The sequence below is a fragment of the Perissodus microlepis genome, chromosome 2 (assembly GCF_051167445.1).
Source record: "Perissodus microlepis isolate ML-2025 ecotype Zambia chromosome 2, ASM5116744v1, whole genome shotgun sequence".
NCBI classification, from domain to species: Eukaryota; Metazoa; Chordata; class Actinopteri; order Cichliformes; family Cichlidae; genus Perissodus; species Perissodus microlepis.
This window is the reverse complement of record NC_140462.1, coordinates 25,014,912-25,033,841: the sequence shown is the minus strand read 5'-3', so window position 1 is coordinate 25,033,841 and position 18,930 is coordinate 25,014,912. Positions and strand designations below refer to the sequence as shown.

Below are 18,930 nucleotides of genomic sequence, written 5' to 3'. Positions count from 1 at the left end.
TGTTTAAACCAGCACAGCTGTCGAGGTGGACTTCTTTACATCCTTTAACCACAAACACCCATCTGGTGACATCATACATGAACATCCAGCTGCACTGCAGGCCACAGAGGTAACGCAGAGCGACAGAGCACAGGTAAATACGTACAGGTAAGCTAAAGGAAGGCGAGACAACCCACTCGTTTCAGAGTGTGAAAAAATGTGCTCAGCGAAACGCTGACAATATTCAACCCGATCTGGAACAAGAAGGCGACCATTCACTTTAACAACATGCTGGATTGAAGCAGATGATCATGTGACCCACCAAGCTCTCGTCCTAAAGATCTGCTACCTACTGCTGAAGGTTGTCTTCAGGACGTGTGTGTAAATTATCAGTAAATGACAGCAAAGTATATACTGTACACACACACACGCACACACACACACACACGCACACACGCACACACACACACACACACAAACTATTTCCTATTAATTACTTGGCTGTTTGTTGTCATCATAGTTACTTCTGAACGTTAAAGTTTGAATGTTTTAGAAATTATTACAAATGTAAAACTAGTTTTAAGTAACTGTCTCCTCACTTCTTATTATTTAATAATCCATCTGTACATGAACAGATTAAAGTGGGATGTAAAAACTGCTTTTAGCCACTGTGCCAAGTTAGCTGAGCCAGTGACGTCACTGCTCTATAACATGTTGAGAACTAACGTGTTAACAAAGCTGAAACCATCGTCTCCTCTGAGATTTAACTGATCACAGGAAGTGATATTTATTAAAAAGATGATAAACAGTCATTTGCATTGCAGTTTCCTGTCACTACATTCACTACATTACAAAGTACAGATTATAGCAGCGTGGCTAAAACGTTCGGGTGTTGACTTTCTCTAACTGAATGTATGTTTCATCTTTCTGACTTAAACAATCACACAGATCCAGAAATATTTCTCATTTCCCACATTTTCCCACCTCTGTAAATGCAGCATTTTCTTGAAAAGTGGCCATCAAAGTGAGCAACAGCAAACCGGTTCTGATCCCTGGGCCACCTGTTTGACATATTTTCTTCTGTGGTTGGAGAGGATGCCTCACCTGTAGTGATCCACCTGGTTGATGATGAGGATCTTGTGGCGGATCTTATTCTTGTTGAGGAACGCGTGAATGAAGGGAACGAACACCAGCAGCTCCTCAAAGCGCTCTCTGAAGGGAACTACGACGGCCAGTTTGTGAGGCCCCCAAGACGGGTCGTCCACCACGGACGCCTGACCGCTGGCCGGGCAGGGTGGCGCCGGCTGTTGGGGCATGCATCGTTCTCCGTGCGTCGCAGACATGTCGCCTGAACAGCTGAGCTGCAGCCAGAGCAGAGAGACGAGGACCAGCACCATGCACAGCCCGAACAGCTTGTAGACGGTGCATTTACCGGACAGGTACCTGATGCACAGAAGAAGTGGAGTGGTCAGAGATTGGCTGGGTTCAGATTAAGGCTCATTTACAGGTGCAAAGAAATGATTTCACTTTATTTAACAACATAAAATTGCAACTCTGGAAACCACTGACTCAGGCCTCGACATGAGCTGTTAAACGCGTCTGAAAAGGTTTTAAAACCTGAGAATCCTACTGCCTGTGGTCAGTGAACACAACAACCAGTACACTGATATTAGAGGGCGAACACAGGAAATGACCAGCAGCATCCCAGCAGGGGCGTGGCTACCAGCGACTGTAGAAAGTCGATGATTTTAGGTGATGAAATAAAGCGACCACTGGTGGCACAAAGTAGGAGGCCAAGTGACAACCAGGCAGAGCGAAGGACACCGCTGACTGAGAGGACTGTGCAGTGTCAGAGGGTTACCTAGGCAACTGTAGTCAGAAAAGTCCACTAGCAACAAACCATCACCAGGTGATGTACATTGAGCTAATCTATTATTGTTTATTTTGTCATGCACTCTTCACATTTCCTCGCGGACAATTTCTGACGCCTCAGCGTTGGCGTTTTTCATCGCCACCATCTTGTTTTCTTGAAGTGACCATATTTGGAGGAATGGGTGGAGTCATGAAGTAATGCTAGAATTCGGCCTTGTTCACTAATCTGTGTGTAGAAATGTTTTTTGACCCTGCAGCACACGCTACATTCCTGTGGGACTCGTTTAAGGAAACCGGTTTACCTTCAGGAAGCTAAGAAGTTAAATCACTGAGGCAAAAAAAACAAGAAGAAAAGAAAAAGAAGAAACTGAAGTGAAAGTAAATTTAAAATGTTTTCTTTCGGTTTATTTGATCCTGTTCTGTTTTTGGCCCTGATGGTTTGAATCCTACCCTCTCCTATTACTTCCCGTCTGTGGTGATATCAGCATTTTCTTGCTGTTACATCATGTCTGTGTGCTCACATCGATATCAGCGCTCCAACAAAACACTTTATACTTCCTCTTTCATCTAAAGTTTATATCTTCTGTTGGTGAAAACGTTCCTGTCTTTGTGCTTCTTTCTTAAATATAAAAATAAAGTTACTGTTACTACTGTCACCACTTTTCACAGCTCTCTGGGCTCAGTAAAGACTACCATGCCACACCCAAATATCTCTGAATCTGTTAAGCTGAAAGAAATTGGCTTTATTTAAGGTACTGAAAATGTGTTAACACTGCACAAAAGCACCTGATTTTCTGTTTCAGACCTGAATGCACACATGCTGCACTTTTTGTTTCGAAGAACATTTCTTTAAATCACGATTAGTCGACAAGCTGCTGAACATAAAAGCTGTGACTCAAATATTCAAAGCATGCAGAGAAATCAGTAAAACGAAGAAACAAGGAGGCAACAGCACGAGTTCCCAAACTGTGTCTCAAACAGAAAACTCACCATGCTGCTGTGCATGTAGACACTCTGGGGTGGCAACTTTGGACATTTTTACAGTGAATCGGACAAAAACAGTTAACATGCTTAAACAATGCATGGGGAATTTCCTTAAAGATAACCTGGTGTGATGCAAAAGTCATTAATGGAGAATAAAAGTGCAAAGACTTAAAGCTGCTGTGACAAATCTGTCGCCATAAAGGAGATGATGATGCTGATGATTCGGGTCGAGTCCTGAGGGGCAGCCTCTTAAATGATTTTGTGAATAATAAAATGAACACAGAGTAAATCTCCTTATTCTTTAGTCTTAATTTTAATTCTGACGAATCTCTGATGGATGTGTTTACCCTCTAAAAGACAAAGAGTCAAAAAGTCCACCACCTCTGTCCTACGCTCTCCATACAATAATAATGAAAACTAATCCAAAAATTTAAAAACTAGAGTAACTCTGGGCTACAAATTAAGTTTAAGATGTGAGGATGACAAACTGGGGAAAGATAAAGGAAGAAAGACTCCCTGACAGAATCACTTTAAGCACCTCTGGATGTCCCTGAACCACAGTTTGGGAACCGCTGGTGGAAACAACAAGGCTGAAGTTTTACTCACTTCTCCTGCTGCCCGGGAGCTTTAGATGGATCATTTCTTCAAAGCCAAGAAAGAATATTAATGAGGTTTCTGGTGATTTCCCATCACTTCTTTTACATTTAATTTTAATACCACACAAACAAGCTAAAGACATTTTTCAAAGAAGAAATTTAAAATCAATGAATTCACATGAGTTCCTCCCTTCAGTGTAACAGTAACACCCAGAAATAAAACCCATAAAACAGGCTGTTAAACTGAAAGAGCCACGTTTGTTTTTTATAAAAAACAAAACCAACAACATTTTTTTAAACAGCATGACTTTTATTGAGGCATTTCCCCCTGCATATGTCCCCATTTTTACTGGAAAGTTGGCGGTCTTTTCTCTTGTCAATTTGCCAGTTTTTCCCCGTAAATGTGCTGTATTTTCTGCTGTATATTTTTTTACGGGTAAATCTGACATTTGTTGAAAAAAATTATTTATCTTTTCTTGAATATATGCAATTTGTTTCCGTATGGGCAAGGTTTCCTTGTAAATTTGACAGTTTCTCTAGTTTTCCCTCTGAAATCTGTTCTTCTGTATAGTTACTTTTTAATTGTTCTTTTTAATCGTAAATTTACGGCTTAGATTATTTCAGTGATTTTAACCTCTCTGTGATATATTTGAACCTTCAGTGAGTCTGACATTCGGCTGTAGCAAACTTACTGAAACTAAATCAAAGCATGAAAATAAGAAAGAAAAAGGAAAAACAAAACTTAATGCTCTCCTCTCACCTCCTGTCCTCTTTGAAGTAGAGCACGGGTTTCCTCCTGGATGAATACATCATGTTGCCGGACTCGCTGTAAAGTCGGACCAGCTTCTCTCCTCTCCTTCTTGTTGTTATAAATTATAGCTTGGTTATTTCAGGCTTTTCTCCTCCATCTTTCCTCATTTGTAAGTGTTGACGGAAACCAGACTGTGCTCCATGCCGGCCCTCGGCTCTGTGCCCCGGTCTGCTGCCGCCGTACAGCTGCTTAACATCTGCTCAGATTTAAATCCTCCTCCGGTCCGTTAGCTTCCGCAGCTAACTGTACACGTAGCATCAGCGGTTCGCTCACATCGCCGCTCCGGGTCCAAACTCAGCTCCTCCCGGCTATAACCTGGGCTTTACCGACGGTCACCGAGCCTATGCGAGTGTCTGCTAAATTTTTATTTCTTTCAAAACAAAAATTTAACACGACAGGCTCCGATTGGAAGCATATTTCAGCGTTTTTACCCGCTGAAAGAACAGCAAGCTGACTGTACTGTGGTCCAACCTCTATACAAGTCCGATGGGGAACAGCGGCGAGTATAAGCAAAGGTTCCTATGGTTTTTGTCTCATTAAAGGAGCAGCACACCCGCAGGGAGACCTGCTGTGAGTTTAGTGACTGAACAAAAACATATCCCTGTTTTACTGCCACCTGTGCTACAGATTATTAATATTGCTGTTGTTAACACAGAATATGACACGCTGTTTTGCTGTAAAGTAACAACAGATGTTCTTCAGATGTTTCAGTCCTGTTGGATAAACCTGCACAGATGTTAACCTGTTATTTTTATGAGAGCAGTTCTCATTCAGTACCAAAGATTTCAGTTTAACCGCACATCTATAACATAAATGAACCTTTACCCTACTTAGTGCTCTGTTAGTTTTAAGAACACCTGGATCCTGAAAAAGTAAGTAACAGGTCACCTGCAGTCCCACCAGGAGATGATCCGTGGATAAGGCCGACATCCGTTGCATATGCAAACATCTGGATGCACCACCTCTTCGTGTGGGGCAATGTTGGAGGTGGACCAGCATGTCGATCTGACATTGATGACATCAGAGCAGCTCACCCGCTCCTTCCTCTTGGTGTCACTGTAGCACCTGGACACTGAGGACACGTCTCCATCTTCACCTCTGTTGACAAAACAGCGGCTAACTTGTTTTTGTTCCTCTTGAGAGTGAGATGCATCATCACTGGTGACGAAGTGCCACGTACAGTGAGGAGCCGATTTCTTCTCCATCTCCTCGGTGGACTTCAGAGGAGCCTTGTTTACTTGCCTGTCTGTGTCCGTGTACCTGTAGCTGATGGGGGACACTGCAGGCCTCCAGCTGAGTGTCACTCTGGTACAGCAAGTCAAGAATGAAGCCATCCTCAGAAACCCCAATTTGTCAGGTCTGTTCTGGATGTGCTGCCTCAGGCTGCCAGCTGTTTGCAGACAACCAAAACCTCATCAGCCCAAACCTCTGATGAAGAGGCTCATCTTCAACTTCTTGATTTATTAAATACATTTTAACAGTAATACAGCAAAGAATGCAAATAAATATAGATTAAAATTCACAAAAATCACACATATTCTGGTTATAGCTTAAAATGTCTTTAACAGTTCCCCCTGCATAAGTCTAATTTCTGGACCGGACTGTATAACGTCAACAAGATCCTGTGTACGGTTTAATTCTACTGTTGGGTTAGGTGTTTAAAAAAAGGAAGAAAAAGAAACTCAGTGTAAAGCTGAGTAAAGCATCAGATGTCTAAAAACAGACATTATTCTTGTTGTTGTTTTCATTTCAACAACTTTTCAGTAACATAATGAAGAAAGAAAAAACTTATAAAGACCTTCAGGAAGCCCGGAGATGTGCTGAAAAATAAAGCTTGGCTCTTTGGATGGAAAACAAAGAAATGTGGGGCGGCTCAAAACTTGTGCACAGTACTGAAACACATTGATCCTTTTTCTGTTTTCATTTAAGCTGTTTGAGATGTTTAATGCCGTGTTTTGTTAATAGCAGCAGCTTTGAACTTATTTTATTTCCACCATCGTTTTTAATTCCAATCAGAATCTCAAATTTACTCTCAAGTACAAACACATCAAATCAGAATTTAAGCAGAAAATTTGCTTCAACACAAAAGTTTTTATTCTCCACCAACAAAGAAATCCCCGATCACTTTAATTAAAGCAGTTAAAGCAGTATATTTTATATTAAATACTTGAAAATGTTTGGATTAAACGTCCCAAATATACAATAACACTTCTGAGTTTTACACCTTAGACGGTGATTCTTGAAGGTTTATAACAGCAGTTTAAATTTGACTTCATCAACCACACAAACACTTTGATTTGTTTTAATTTTATTATATTTTGCAGTCACAATACTCAGGTTTCTTTTAAAATATCTTTCCCCTTAAAAGAAAACAATTACTGTGTATAAAAACTCTTTTGTGACTTTATGAGCTGTGTTTTAGCGGGAATATTACAAGAATGTCATTTAACCACGCCATCCTTCAAACAAACTGAACTTTATTCTGAGTGCAATCACAGAGTTTCACGTGGACGCTAAATAATAAAAAGCCCCTCTCCCGACCCCAAAATATTTCACCATCTGATTTAAAGCCCGCCTACAGGAACATTTCTAAAAACTGAAAACACGACCACCCGTCCTTTATTGTTAAAAAGAAACTAAATCTCATCTGAAAACAGAAAAAATTTGAACTGAGATCAGCGACCATCACCCCGAACGGTCGACCAAAGATATCACATTTCCTTGAGAATCGCCTGAAGCCTCGAACGAGCCCCTGAACTGAAGCAGCTCCAGGAGTCTTTCAGTACATCAGTTCCGGGACTGATTACAGTGAGCAAAGCCTGCTTCAGATGTTCTCAAAAGCAGCAGACTCGAAACACAGAGGACAGCTGCAGCGACGCCGACCGGCACAAAAAACGCGTACAAACATCCAGAACCTGAAAGTAATGTGATGATGTGAAACATCGAAACAACTCTCAGTGTTTCAGTAAAATAAAATAAGACCGTTCCAGATCTTTAATAATGTGAGCGGCAGCGTTAAAATCACGCCCCACTTTTAGTCAGCGTTGGAAAAAAGGAGAAACTTTTCCCGTCCCTGGTAACGAGTATGCAAACACCGAGATTACACGTCGTCTCAGTAACCATCAGATCTGTGGATTAATGAATGAATCTGGATGATCATTTCTGAGCTCAGATCACACGTATACGTGACTATCGTGTCCCGCAGACCTGCATCGCTATGGGCCAGTAACACATGCTGCGAGCGAGGGGGAGAAAATCTAAAACTGCTCCGCCGCCGGGCGCTGTAATAAATATGGAGGAGAGGGTGGGTCACACATTCCCTGATTGGTCAGGTTAAACGCTCGTCACGATCACGGCTGGTGACGAAAACAGTAACAACAAAAATCTTAAAACATGTTTTTCAAGCCAAATCCTGCACCTGGGTCTTTTCTGCCGCCCACCACTCAGTACTGCATCCATCAGTAGACACCACACACACACACACACGCACGCACGCACGCACGCACACACGCACACACACACTCTGACTCCAGATTACACCAGCTTCTTGGCCTCGAAGAAGCTCTTCAGGTGTCTCATCTGCCAGATACCAATGGCCACCAGGATCAGGGTCTGGACGATGGACCACCAGAGGACCCGCTGGTTGGTGCTCTCGCTGGTCTGACGGAAACGCTCCTCACGATACTGAGGGAAAAACAGACGGCAGGGGGCGCCCGTTAAACCTTAACGCTGTCATTTTTGACAGCTATGACAATACAGTTGCAAAAAAAACCCAAAAAAAACCAAAACGTTTTAAACATAAACCTTATATTTGAACTAGGGCTGCCAAAAACGATTATTCTGATAGTCGACTAATCAGATCATGCATTCACTGGACGTAAAACGTACAACTTATTGCACCAGCAGCATCTGCTCTTATATAACTATCATTAGCTTCCAGCTTTAAGTGTTTAAGGTATGTGCTAACTAAAAATAAAGACAAGATGATAGTTTATTAAATTTAAATGAAATCTGCAGATTGTTTCGGAGGAGTTTAATAAACTCAGCCGTCTGCTCCTTGCTATCTAAAATATAACAGGACACCGGAGTATATTCTCGAGCATCTCACTTCTGATAATCAGCTGTCTGCTTGACATTTATTCAGCTCTGTAAAAACTATAACTTCAATCTCAGCCAAACCGATTTACTCAGGAACAAATAAAATACTGAAAGCCCTAATTTGAATTAAATAAATGTAGACTCCACTGACAGAAACAGAAAATGGGTTCCTGCTTTTCTACTTTGGTGACTTTTTGTGCTTTAAGTCATAATAAATTTAATGACCAGCTGAGGCAGGAATAGAAGGACATCAGGAGGTAAAACATCTGATTTAATTAATGGAGTCTGGTGGAGAGTACAGGCTTCACGTTGTCAGGAAACTGGTGCTGACAGCAGGTAAAGTGGTGAAAATGTTCTGTTAAACTGATTTTTTTGGGGCGTGTACATAAAATCAAAGAGCCTGAGAGACGAGCAGCTCTGATTCATGTTCAGGGTCTTCATGTGTTTCTGACAACGAGAGTGCTTGTTAATGAGCACTGTGTTTGGGGTCATGTTCATGTATGCAATGTGTTGTGTGTTACTTGTGTATGTGTGTGTGTTGTTTCCCCGTTTTTTCCCAGACACCGTCCTTTTATTTTTTCTGTTCTTGCTGCCAGACCTTCAGGATGTGATCCAGATAGTGGATGACATAGGAGTGTAGTGGACATGTTGGGCTGTGGACTCCTGGCATGGCACCAAACATGGATGTGAGCGGAATGGGCACAAAGTTGATGAGCTGGAACGTAAGGGCGATCAACAAACCGGCTAAACGGAGTAAGATCTTTTCATATTTAAGAGACCAGGGAGCAGAGATAGTATATTTGCAAGAGACACATTTGTTAAACAGGGACCACCTCAAACTGTGTAGGGGGGATTCAATCAGATCTATCATTCAAATTTCGATAGTAAGAGTCGAGGAGTGGCCATCCTTATACACAGGAATGTACAATTCATAGAAACAACTGCCATAAAAGACAAACATGGTCGATACGTTATTGTAGCTGGGAAATTATTCAATATGCCAGTAGTGTTGGCAAATATATACGCACCCAATTGGGATAATGTTCAATTTTTTAAGGATTTGTTTCCGTTACTACCTAATTTGGACACACATAATTTGATTTTGGGGGGAGACTTGAATTGTGTCCTAGATTTGACTCTGGACCGCTCTAGCCCAACACCTAGTGTGCTAAGTAAATCTGCTCAATGCGTTAACTCCTTTTGTGAAACATATGGTATATTCGACCCATGGAGATATGCAAATCCGACTACCAGACAGTACTCCTTTTATTCCCCGCCACACCAAACTTATACTAGAATTGATTATCTTTTGTTAGACAATAAATTGACCCCAATGGTAATGAATGTAGAATACCCTGGTATAGTACTATCTGACCATAGCCCGGTCACATTGAAACTTAAATTCCCTGACTATACACCACCTCAGAGGATGTGGCGTCTTAATAGTAGATTGGTGGCTGATGATGATTTTAAAGAATTCATCAATTTGCAAATAGTTTTTTTTTCTTGGATCTTAATGATACTCCTGATATAAGCAGTGGCATTTTATGGGACTCACTAAAAGCGTATATACGCGGACAAATCATTTCATACAGTGCTGGTGAAAGGAAAAGAAGAATGAAACGTACCACAGAATTAATGAAAGCAATAAAAGAAGTTGACCGGGCAAATTCTATGACTCCATCTGAGGAGCTGCACAGAAAAAGGATTTTGCTCCAGACTGAATATGACATTCTGACAAGTCAGCGCGAGGAGGATTCATATCTTAGGTCAAGACAAGATCTCTATGAGCATGGTGAGCGCGCCGGTAAACTCCTGAGCTACCAGCTGAAACAATCAGCAGCTGCTGGTATGATAGTAGAGATAGGAGATAATGTGGGTAATAAAATTATAGATCAGAAGGGGATTAACAATCAATTAAAATCTTTTTATGAGGACTTGTATACCTCAGAAATAAATGATAGGGACCGAGTGAAGAATTTTTTTGAAAACCTTGAAATACCACCATTAGAGGCAGCAGATAGAGATAGGTTAGAGGGACCCATATCTGCCACGGAGATAAACAAAGCAATTCGGAGTATGAAGACAGGAAAAGCGCCGGGCCCTGATGGGTACCCAAGTGAGTTTTATAGAACATTTGCTCCCGCACTGATTCCCTTGCTTTGCAGAGTATTTAAGGAAGTTCTTGATAAAAAAGCTCTGCCCCAAACAATGTCACAGGCCTTGATCTCTGTACTCCTTAAGAAGAATAAGGACCCACTTAAATGTGAGTCATATCGCCCACTAAGTTTACTTGGATGCGATTATAAAATACTGACCAAAGTACTGGCAGCTAGAATTGAGCTTGTTATAAGTAAGATAATACATCCTGATCAGACAGGGTTTATTGCAGGTAGACAACTCTCCAGCAATCTCCGCCGTCTGTTCAATGTAGTATATACTGCTGAAGATAACATTATGCCAGAGATTGTGATATCCCTAGATGCCCACAAAGCCTTCGATAGAATAGAGTATTACTATCTGTTTACGGCCCTCGAGAGATTCGGCTTTGGTCCAACATTTTGCTCGTGGATTAAAATAATTTATTCGAGCCCCCAGGCTATGGTGAGAACAAATAATATCATATCTGAACCCTTCTCTCTATTCCGGGGAACAAGACAGGGGTGCCCTTTGTCACCCCTGCTCTTTGATGTGGCAATTGAACCCCTTGCGATGATGCTGAGACAGGCTACTGAATTGGTAGGGATACAAAGGGGGACACAAAACCATAGGCTGTCCTTATATGCTGACGATCTCCTCCTTTTCCTGTCAAACCCTGCCATTAGTATCCCGGTGGCCCTTGGTATTATCAAAGATTTTGGGAGGGTGTCGGGCTATAAAATTAATTTAGACAAAATTGTTCTTTTCCCCATTAATAAACAGGCGAGGAAACTTTCTTTCCGGGCCTATCCCTTTGCAATACATAAGGATAGATTCACATATTTAGGTGTTAATGTAACTAGTAAGTATAAAGATTTACTGGACTATAACTTTAAAGTTGCACTGGACAAAGCAAAATTAGATATGGAAAGGTGGGCATCGCTCCCCTTATCATTAGCAGGGAAGGTAAATTCTGTTAAAATGAATATAATGCCACGGCTCCTCTATTTATTTCAGACGATACCGATTTTCATTCCTAAATCATTTTTTAAGGAATTGAACAAATGTACGTCTGCCTTTATTTGGAAAAAAACAGTCCCCAGGATAAGAAGGGAGTTTCTTGAGAGACAGAAAGAAGAGGGAGGCCTGGCTCTGCCGAACTATATGCACTATTATTTTGCTTCTAATATACATAAGTTGTTATTTTGGGTCAAAGAGTTAGATGAGGATGAAACCCCAATATGGGTTCATATGGAAAGGTATGTCTCTAGCCCAGTGTCCCTGCGCTCCCTGGTCTGCGCTCCTCTACCCTTGAGCAAACATTTTTACACAAACAACCCGGTGGTATCTAATTCTTTGAAAATTTGGACTCAATTCAGATCACATTTTAAAAACAGAAACGCCCTCCTATCTGCTCCCATCTATGGAAATCACTTGTTTCCCCCAGCCCTCGGGGGAACAGCCTTTAGGGAATGGCATAGAGCTGGGGTGGAATGTGTCAAACATCTTTTTAAAAATGGTACTTTTATGTCTGCTGCTCAACTGGAAAAGGACTATGGAATCTCCTCCAAGACTAATTACTTTAGATATTTCCAGGTTCGGGACTTTGTGAAAAAGTCATTCAGCCCCTCCCTCGAGCTTCCACAAAGCGGATGGATAGACGAGCTGATGGACACAGATCCGACTGCTAAGGGGACAATCTCCACGCTATATGCAAATATTCAGAATGTGGCTTCCCCCTCCCTGGACAATGTAAGAAGGAAATGGGAGGAAGAATTGGGGCTGGACATTTCAGAGGTTGACTGGGGAGGGGCTGTAGATCTAGTACACTCTGCTTCTGTATGTGTAAGACACGGATTGATACAGTTCAAGGTGTTACACAGACTCCACTTGTCAAGGGAGAAACTGGCAAGAATGTACCAGGGGGCCGATCCGACCTGCCCCAGATGTAAACAGGTGCCAGCCAACTTATGCCACATGTTCTGGTCTTGTTCCAGGCTGAAAGACTTTTGGGCTAACATCTTTAGAACATTCTCATTCATTTATAATAAAGATATGGAACCAATGCCTCTGACAGCCATCTTTGGTGTGGCACCGAGGGAAACTCAACTAACAGCCTCTCAGAGGAAGGCAATAGCATTCACCTCACCCTAGGAGATTGATTCTATTCAACTGGATAAAGGCAACACCGCCATCCCATAAACGCTGGGTGGAGGAGGTGATGGCACACCTCAAATTAGAACATCTCAGATTTACTATACAGGGCAACACCAAGAAATTCTTTAAGGTCTGGCAGCCTTTCATTTCCTATTTTGAAGAGGAGTTTCCGTCTACTCCATAACTGGCAACTCCCCCCCCCCCCCCTTTTTTTCCTTTTTTTTTTTTTCTCCTCCTCTTCCTCTGTCTGGGTATAGTTTTTCTGTATGAATGATATGCTTTCTGAAAACTCAATAAAAACACTGATTATTATTATTATTCATGTGTTTCTGACAAAAACAAAAAAGCGCCAGGGCGTTTCTGACTGACCCGCTGGTAGTTCTGCTCCTTCTGGATCTGGTCCACCTGTTCCACCAGCTGTCGGACTCTCAGCTGCAGCTCCGTCAGTTTGTCCTTGGCAGCGATCTCAGCGTAGTTGTTGGCGTGTTCGCCCACCTGGATGTCCAGGTGAACGCGCTGCAACACATAACCGCGGTTATGAACATCACGGATCAGAACAGAAAGGAATAAACTGCTGAAGCTCTCGCTTGTATGTCTGAGCGTCTCCTCACCAGCATGCCGCCGGCAAACAGCGAGAACTTGGAGGAGTTGGAGTGAAGGCAGATCTGATGTTCTCCAGGTGTGTGCGACGTGAAGGTGAAGCGTCCTTCTGAGCCGTACTGTCGAGACAGAATCACCTGCAGGGAACAAACAAAACATCTTCCACATCAAGCAGAAGTCTCAGCATTTGTACTGTAACTCCTGAGAGCTGAAAGCTGCAGACTGCTCTGAAAACTCGGTTTATTACACTTTTTTCCTTCTCCTGCATCGCTGTAATCTCGCAAAGCAAGAAAGCCCCACCCACCTGTTGCTCAAAGCTTTGGCAGCCAATCAGAACAAGTTGGCTTAAAGGCAGAGGAGCTAATACATCTTGATTCAGAGTATGAGCTGAAGGAGGAACATGAACTACTACTACTACTGAACTACTGTGAATCCTGCCGAGCTCCTCGAGCACAGTCCAGGAGTAAAAATACTGCACATATCAAAATATATAAGCTACTGTGAGCTGATTCCCACAGAGGATGGATCCACACGTTTGATTTATTTTGTTCCAGGTACCCTTCCTGATGAAATTCCCCCATTTATCCGGGCTTGGGACTGATACTCTGAGCTTGTGACTTCCTGAGTCTGGGTTTTTGTCTCCTCCTGGTCTTGATCTGAGGACCTTTCACATATGAGGCTGTACAGTTGAGCGTTAACCACGACAGCATGATGCCACATAGACTCATTTAAGTACATGAACTTTATGCTCACCTTGTCATCAGGATCTTTGACTTCCACGAACATGCCGAGACCCTGAGTGGCCGGCAGGTACTCCTCCCTCTGCTTATCATACAGCTGAGTCCGATAGTTACCTGCACAGACACACGGCTTGATTAGTGAGCAGTTTGAATGAATATGGTTTGATAAGATAAGATAAGATAAGATAAGATAAGACTTTATTGATCCCACAACGGGGAAATTTTTGCGTCACCTCAGCTCAGGTACAGATATATGAAGGAAATACAAAAATACAAATAAGTACAATCAATGAAAAAAAGTAAGATAATACACTATATACAATGGTAGCATACACAGTATGTGATTATGGATATAGTTGGAAATATGGAAGACAAACTATATAGCTTGGAAGGTCATGGAAGGTCCATTATGCATGAAGTGGTGACCGTGGATGTTCACAGTGTCCAGTGACTGAAACCAACATCAGTTTATCAACTTCCGGTTGAATATGTCGACTTTTTTCTTTATGTTTTAAACTTTATGTTTCAGTAAATGAAAAACAAAAACAGTAAATGCAACAGCAACAGAATTTGCTTTGTTTTCTTTAGAAAACTCCTTCACTATCACAACCTGAAGTTAACTCTTAGTTCACTGCTTTACTTTATCTGCAGATGCATTAGTAAAGGAGATGCACCTGAAATGATCCCGAATTAACCTTTAACCTGATGAAAATTGTGCAGATTAAGATGCTGAAAGAAAAGCTTTTTTGAACGGACAGATTTCCTGCCAGGCTGATGGTGTGTACCATGTGGTAGTTTCTCTCATTAAAACAGAGGAGGGCTGGTTAACTTTGAGATAAACTTACCTTTAATATAACCTGGATTAAATTATAGAGGAGGATTCAACGGACCAAAGGATCTTACTTAGTGTTGATGGATTATTATTTCAACAGCTTTCTTTAATGGAAAAATACCTTTATGAAAACTTTAATCACACTTTAAAGTTTAGATTTTTGAAGGGATTTCCCTTCCTATAAAAATAAATCATGCTATCGTGAACTATTAATTTGAATATTTATTTTAATTAAGTTTAATTTCTTTCGAAAAAGTACACACACATTTGAAGACACGACACACTAAACTTTAGCTGTTAGCTGCTCGGCTAACTAGCTGCTAGCATTATCCTACAGATCCCCCACCCCCCTCTCACCGATAATCATGGTCTCGTCCGGAATCTCCTCGATGAAGCATTTCTTCTCGGTCTCTCCGATGTGAAAGTACAGCGCGGAGACGAAGCTGCACAAAACGTTCAGGAGTAAAACTGAAAACAGACACGGCTGCATCCTGATCCGGAGCGACGCCATCTTCCTGCCGGGACACACGGAACTCAAACTGAGCATGCGCCTGTCACAGCAGTGCCACGTAAACCCTTGCGGCACTCTGGCCAATCGGCTAACCGCAGGAGGGTACTGGGTGTCGTAGTTCTAAACGCTCTGGGCTTCTAAAATGAATGATAAATAATGTTATCATGATTAATCATTTATTTTTAGGTTTTGTACTTAAAAAATAATCAAAATGTTCCTTTATGAAACATTGTTTAAAATATATAATATATATTTATTGATTTAATTTAGCAAAGGAAAACAAATATTTCATTTCATGAGTAAAACTGGGTTGTTATTAAAATGCTTTGATGTATACTTGTTATTATTATTTTACATTACTGTAAGACCAAAATAATCTCGTGGTCTTTTACTGTGAAAGACCAAAGCGGGAAAAAGCCTTTTTCACACATGCGTAGACCAAATCAAACGGTATCCACGGCAACAGGGCTGAAGCGGACATGGCGCCCGGTTAGTGTGAGGTTTTTGTTGTTGATAAATCGGTGATGGTGCAGGGTTAAAGTGTGAAATATTTCATAGGTTAAAGTCAGTGGAGAGTTTACAGGAGAGTGTACTGGTCGAATAAAACTGTATATGGTTATTTATTTTTGAGCAGGCTGAGCGTGGTCAGCGCAGCAAACACGTCAGGTTTCTGTCAGCTCATCAAACAGTCAGAGAGACGCTAACATTACTAATAAAGAACCGCAGCACATGTTTTTACACAGAAACAGCAGCTGTGGTTCCTTATTTAATCTCTTCAGTTCAGTTAGCCACATGGAAAACACTGAAAAAAGGATGCTAAAACCTAAAAAACAACACAAAATAACACATTAAACAGGAAGTTTAAAAATGTCAGTTTTAGTCTGACTTTGGAAAGAGTCCACAGATCTCAGACACTCAGAGCCTGACAACATGACCACCTGAAGCTACTGGCAGTGCATGGATGTTAAAATTCACAGATGTACGTAGGTTCCTGTCCCTGCAAAGCTCTAAAAGTCAAAACCAGACTCTTAAAGTGATATGATATGATATGATATACCTTTATTAGTCCCACAAGGGGAAGTGCACTCTGAAGCAGCTGAATCAGCAGTGACTCAGTCTGAACCCTCACAGTGGCACTGTGAACGACCTGCAGACGTTCTCGCGGAGCTTTGTTAAGACAAGGGAACAAAGAAATTTGAAAATTGCAATAATTCAGAAGTGATGACATAGATGCATGAACGACAATCCCCAGTTCAGACATCCTGGACCTCAAAGCTGCTTTATAAAGAATAGAATAATACAAGAATATAAATAAATTACTAAATGCAGTAAAAACAATCACAGACATTAGAAATGTCAAAGATATGACAAAAGAGACAGAAGAAAGAAAGCACACCTGCAAATCTGTGTGTACAACAAAATCACTTAAATAAATATTGAAATATTTTATATCATTAATAATATTATCAAGATCACCAATACAATCAGCAGGTTAATCAATAATCTGATCTGTCCTGTAACTCACTCTTCTACTTCCTGTTTCCACTTTTTTCCTGCAGGGAGCCAACCAATCGTATCCTTTACCTGACTCTAACGCAGAGCTGCAGGTCATGTGACTTTGGGTCTGCTGTTATTTCTCCTTGACCTCCTCTTCATCAGCTGTCGTCCGCTCCTCTGCAGGTGCTGTTCTACCTGAACAGCTGGTACTTTGCTGCCTTCTACCTGGCCGAGGTCCTCATGTTCATCTATAAAGGTGTGTGAGAGCATCCTCCTCTTCCTCCTCTTTCTCCTGCAGCGCAGAACTCAGAGACAGAGTTTGAAAAAATGGTGCCGTTCACGCAGACGATTACACCGCACAGAGAATTTGGTTTTTTGACCGACCGCTGTGAGCTCGAGCTGAACTGAGTTTGAGGTGCACTTGATTTACCGTCGAAGCGTCCAAGCTCAGAAAGCGCACAGTCATAGCCCGGCTACGACTGTGCCGGGCTACAGTCGGAGAGAAATCTGGGTCCTTCAGGAGGTCTGCTGATGTACGCCTAACCCACAAAAGTCTGAACTCAGTCCAAAGTGCTTTTATTTTTTAAGATCGCGACATATTTAACTTAAGATTTTATTTTTACATTAAAAAAGCTTAATATCCTGCTTTTGTTCAGCTGCAGCCTGAAACTCACTTTGTTAAGAAGTCATACGTGGGTCCATCGTAGCTGTAGAACTTTAATTAAACAGGTTAAATCCAATTAACAGCCTCCACAGTTTAAACCGGAGGAGAGGATTATGATGGTGATGAAGATGATGGTGTTTGTTAGATGGGGAGGCTGATGATGATGGGGTCATATTGATGTTGATGGCGTTCTGATGTCTGCTCTCTGCAGGAGTTTTGTTGCCGTACCCGTCAGATAACCTGGTTCTGGACGTCGTGCTGCTGCTGCTTTTCCTCGCTCTTGAGATTCTGCGGATCTTTTATGGTGAGCAAAGTCACGTCTCATTTTGAATAAATCTTTATTCATAACAGAAACGGTCTTTCATGTCCTTTAAGAAGTCAGATAAGATGATTTTTATCTGTCTTGAGTTCATGCTCTGCTGCTCCTGCCATCTCCTACTTAATTCAATTCAATTTCATTTATATAGTGCCAAATCACAACAACAGTCGCCTCAGACATTTATGTGTCTGACAACAAAGTGCTTCGCAAGAACATGTCGTACACACACACACACACAACACGCACGTCACAAACTGAGTGTCAAACTGCGTCTCCATCCAGGCTGGAAGGGAAACCTGTGCGAGCGCTCTCTGGCTTCCTGTGTGTCGCTCTTTGTCCTGCTTCCCTGCACCGCGCTCGCCGTGTACTACCTTCTGCTGCAGACCTTCATCCTGCGCCTCGAGTTCCTGCTCAACGCCGTGCTGCTCTGCTTCTACGGCCTCGAGTTCCTGCTCGGGCTCATCTCCATATCTGCCTTCTCCAGGTGACGGCGTCCTCGTGTGAGCTTTTTGGGTCGGTACAAATCTTAGTCGTTTCTTTAAATACTAAAGTTCATACTTTACGTCTTCTTCCGCAGGGCCAAAGTGTACTGAGGAGCAAACGTCACAGGATGAGTCAGCAGAGGTTTCTGTACACGCTGTAAATATCTGCCATGTTTGATCAAGTTTTTTACCTTCACGAAACTGTTTCTGTAAATAAACTTTCTGATTTCTACGTCACAATTAATTCATCTCCAGTGTTTCCTTTTAAAGGTTTTTCAATCAGAATGAAGTTTAAACTGAAGGTCGGCTCCTTATATCTTTTATATACAGACTATAAACTATTAGCCTTTACAACAAAGGTGTAGTTAGCCAGCTGGTATCTTCATCACGCTCCACCGACACACCGATCCTCTGGTCCTTGTGATCCCTCTGGATCTCCCGCACCTCCTCCATCAGCTGCAGCTCCGTCTCACCACCTCCGCAGCTCCCGGTGGCTGCGTGGATGTCCACATGAACTGTCTGCAACAGGAAGTCGAAGCATTGCTCAGCTTCTTACTGAGATGCTTATGAATGTGTTAAGTAAAACACACCATCTGGGCGGTCTTTAAAGTAGAGCTGGGTATCGTCACTGATTTCTAGAATCGATTCG

At 41.9% G+C, this 18,930-nt stretch overlaps 3 protein-coding genes across 4 annotated transcripts in view; 1 reads left to right on the top strand and 2 right to left on the bottom strand.

Moving 5' to 3' along the window:
- Positions 1–4,736, bottom strand: part of b4galt7 (xylosylprotein beta 1,4-galactosyltransferase, polypeptide 7 (galactosyltransferase I)) — an 8,928-nt gene extending 4,192 nt beyond the window's left edge. Inside the window, exons 1-3 of one of the 2 annotated variants that reach the window (XM_084953206.1) lie at positions 4,192–4,736; positions 3,442–3,477; positions 1,084–1,422 (exon numbers count right to left, since the gene is read on the bottom strand). In XM_084953206.1, the coding sequence (XP_084809332.1) occupies positions 1,084–1,422; positions 3,442–3,477; positions 4,192–4,244 (428 nt within the window). In that variant the 5' untranslated portion in view covers positions 4,245–4,736. The remainder of the gene's footprint in view (positions 1–1,083; positions 1,423–3,441; positions 3,478–4,191) is intronic. The other variant, XM_084953213.1, reaches the window with a different exon arrangement.
- A 1,797-nt stretch (positions 4,737–6,533) lies between these two features.
- Positions 6,534–15,352, bottom strand: tmed9 (transmembrane p24 trafficking protein 9). The gene is made up of 5 exons (XM_084953227.1): positions 15,166–15,352; positions 13,990–14,090; positions 13,248–13,373; positions 13,006–13,152; positions 6,534–7,926 (listed from the first exon to the last, which is right to left on the bottom strand). Exons 1-5 carry the CDS (start codon positions 15,317–15,319, stop codon positions 7,777–7,779), a joined length of 678 nt encoding a protein of 225 aa, XP_084809353.1. The 5' UTR covers positions 15,320–15,352; the 3' UTR covers positions 6,534–7,776.
- A 364-nt stretch (positions 15,353–15,716) lies between these two features.
- On the top strand, positions 15,717–18,525 carry tmem216 (transmembrane protein 216). The gene is made up of 6 exons (XM_084938959.1): positions 15,717–15,808; positions 16,879–16,892; positions 16,979–17,072; positions 17,692–17,784; positions 18,082–18,283; positions 18,377–18,525. Exons 1-6 carry the CDS (start codon positions 15,799–15,801, stop codon positions 18,390–18,392), a joined length of 429 nt encoding a protein of 142 aa, XP_084795085.1. The 5' UTR covers positions 15,717–15,798; the 3' UTR covers positions 18,393–18,525.
- Positions 18,526–18,930: the final 405 nt, after the last annotated feature.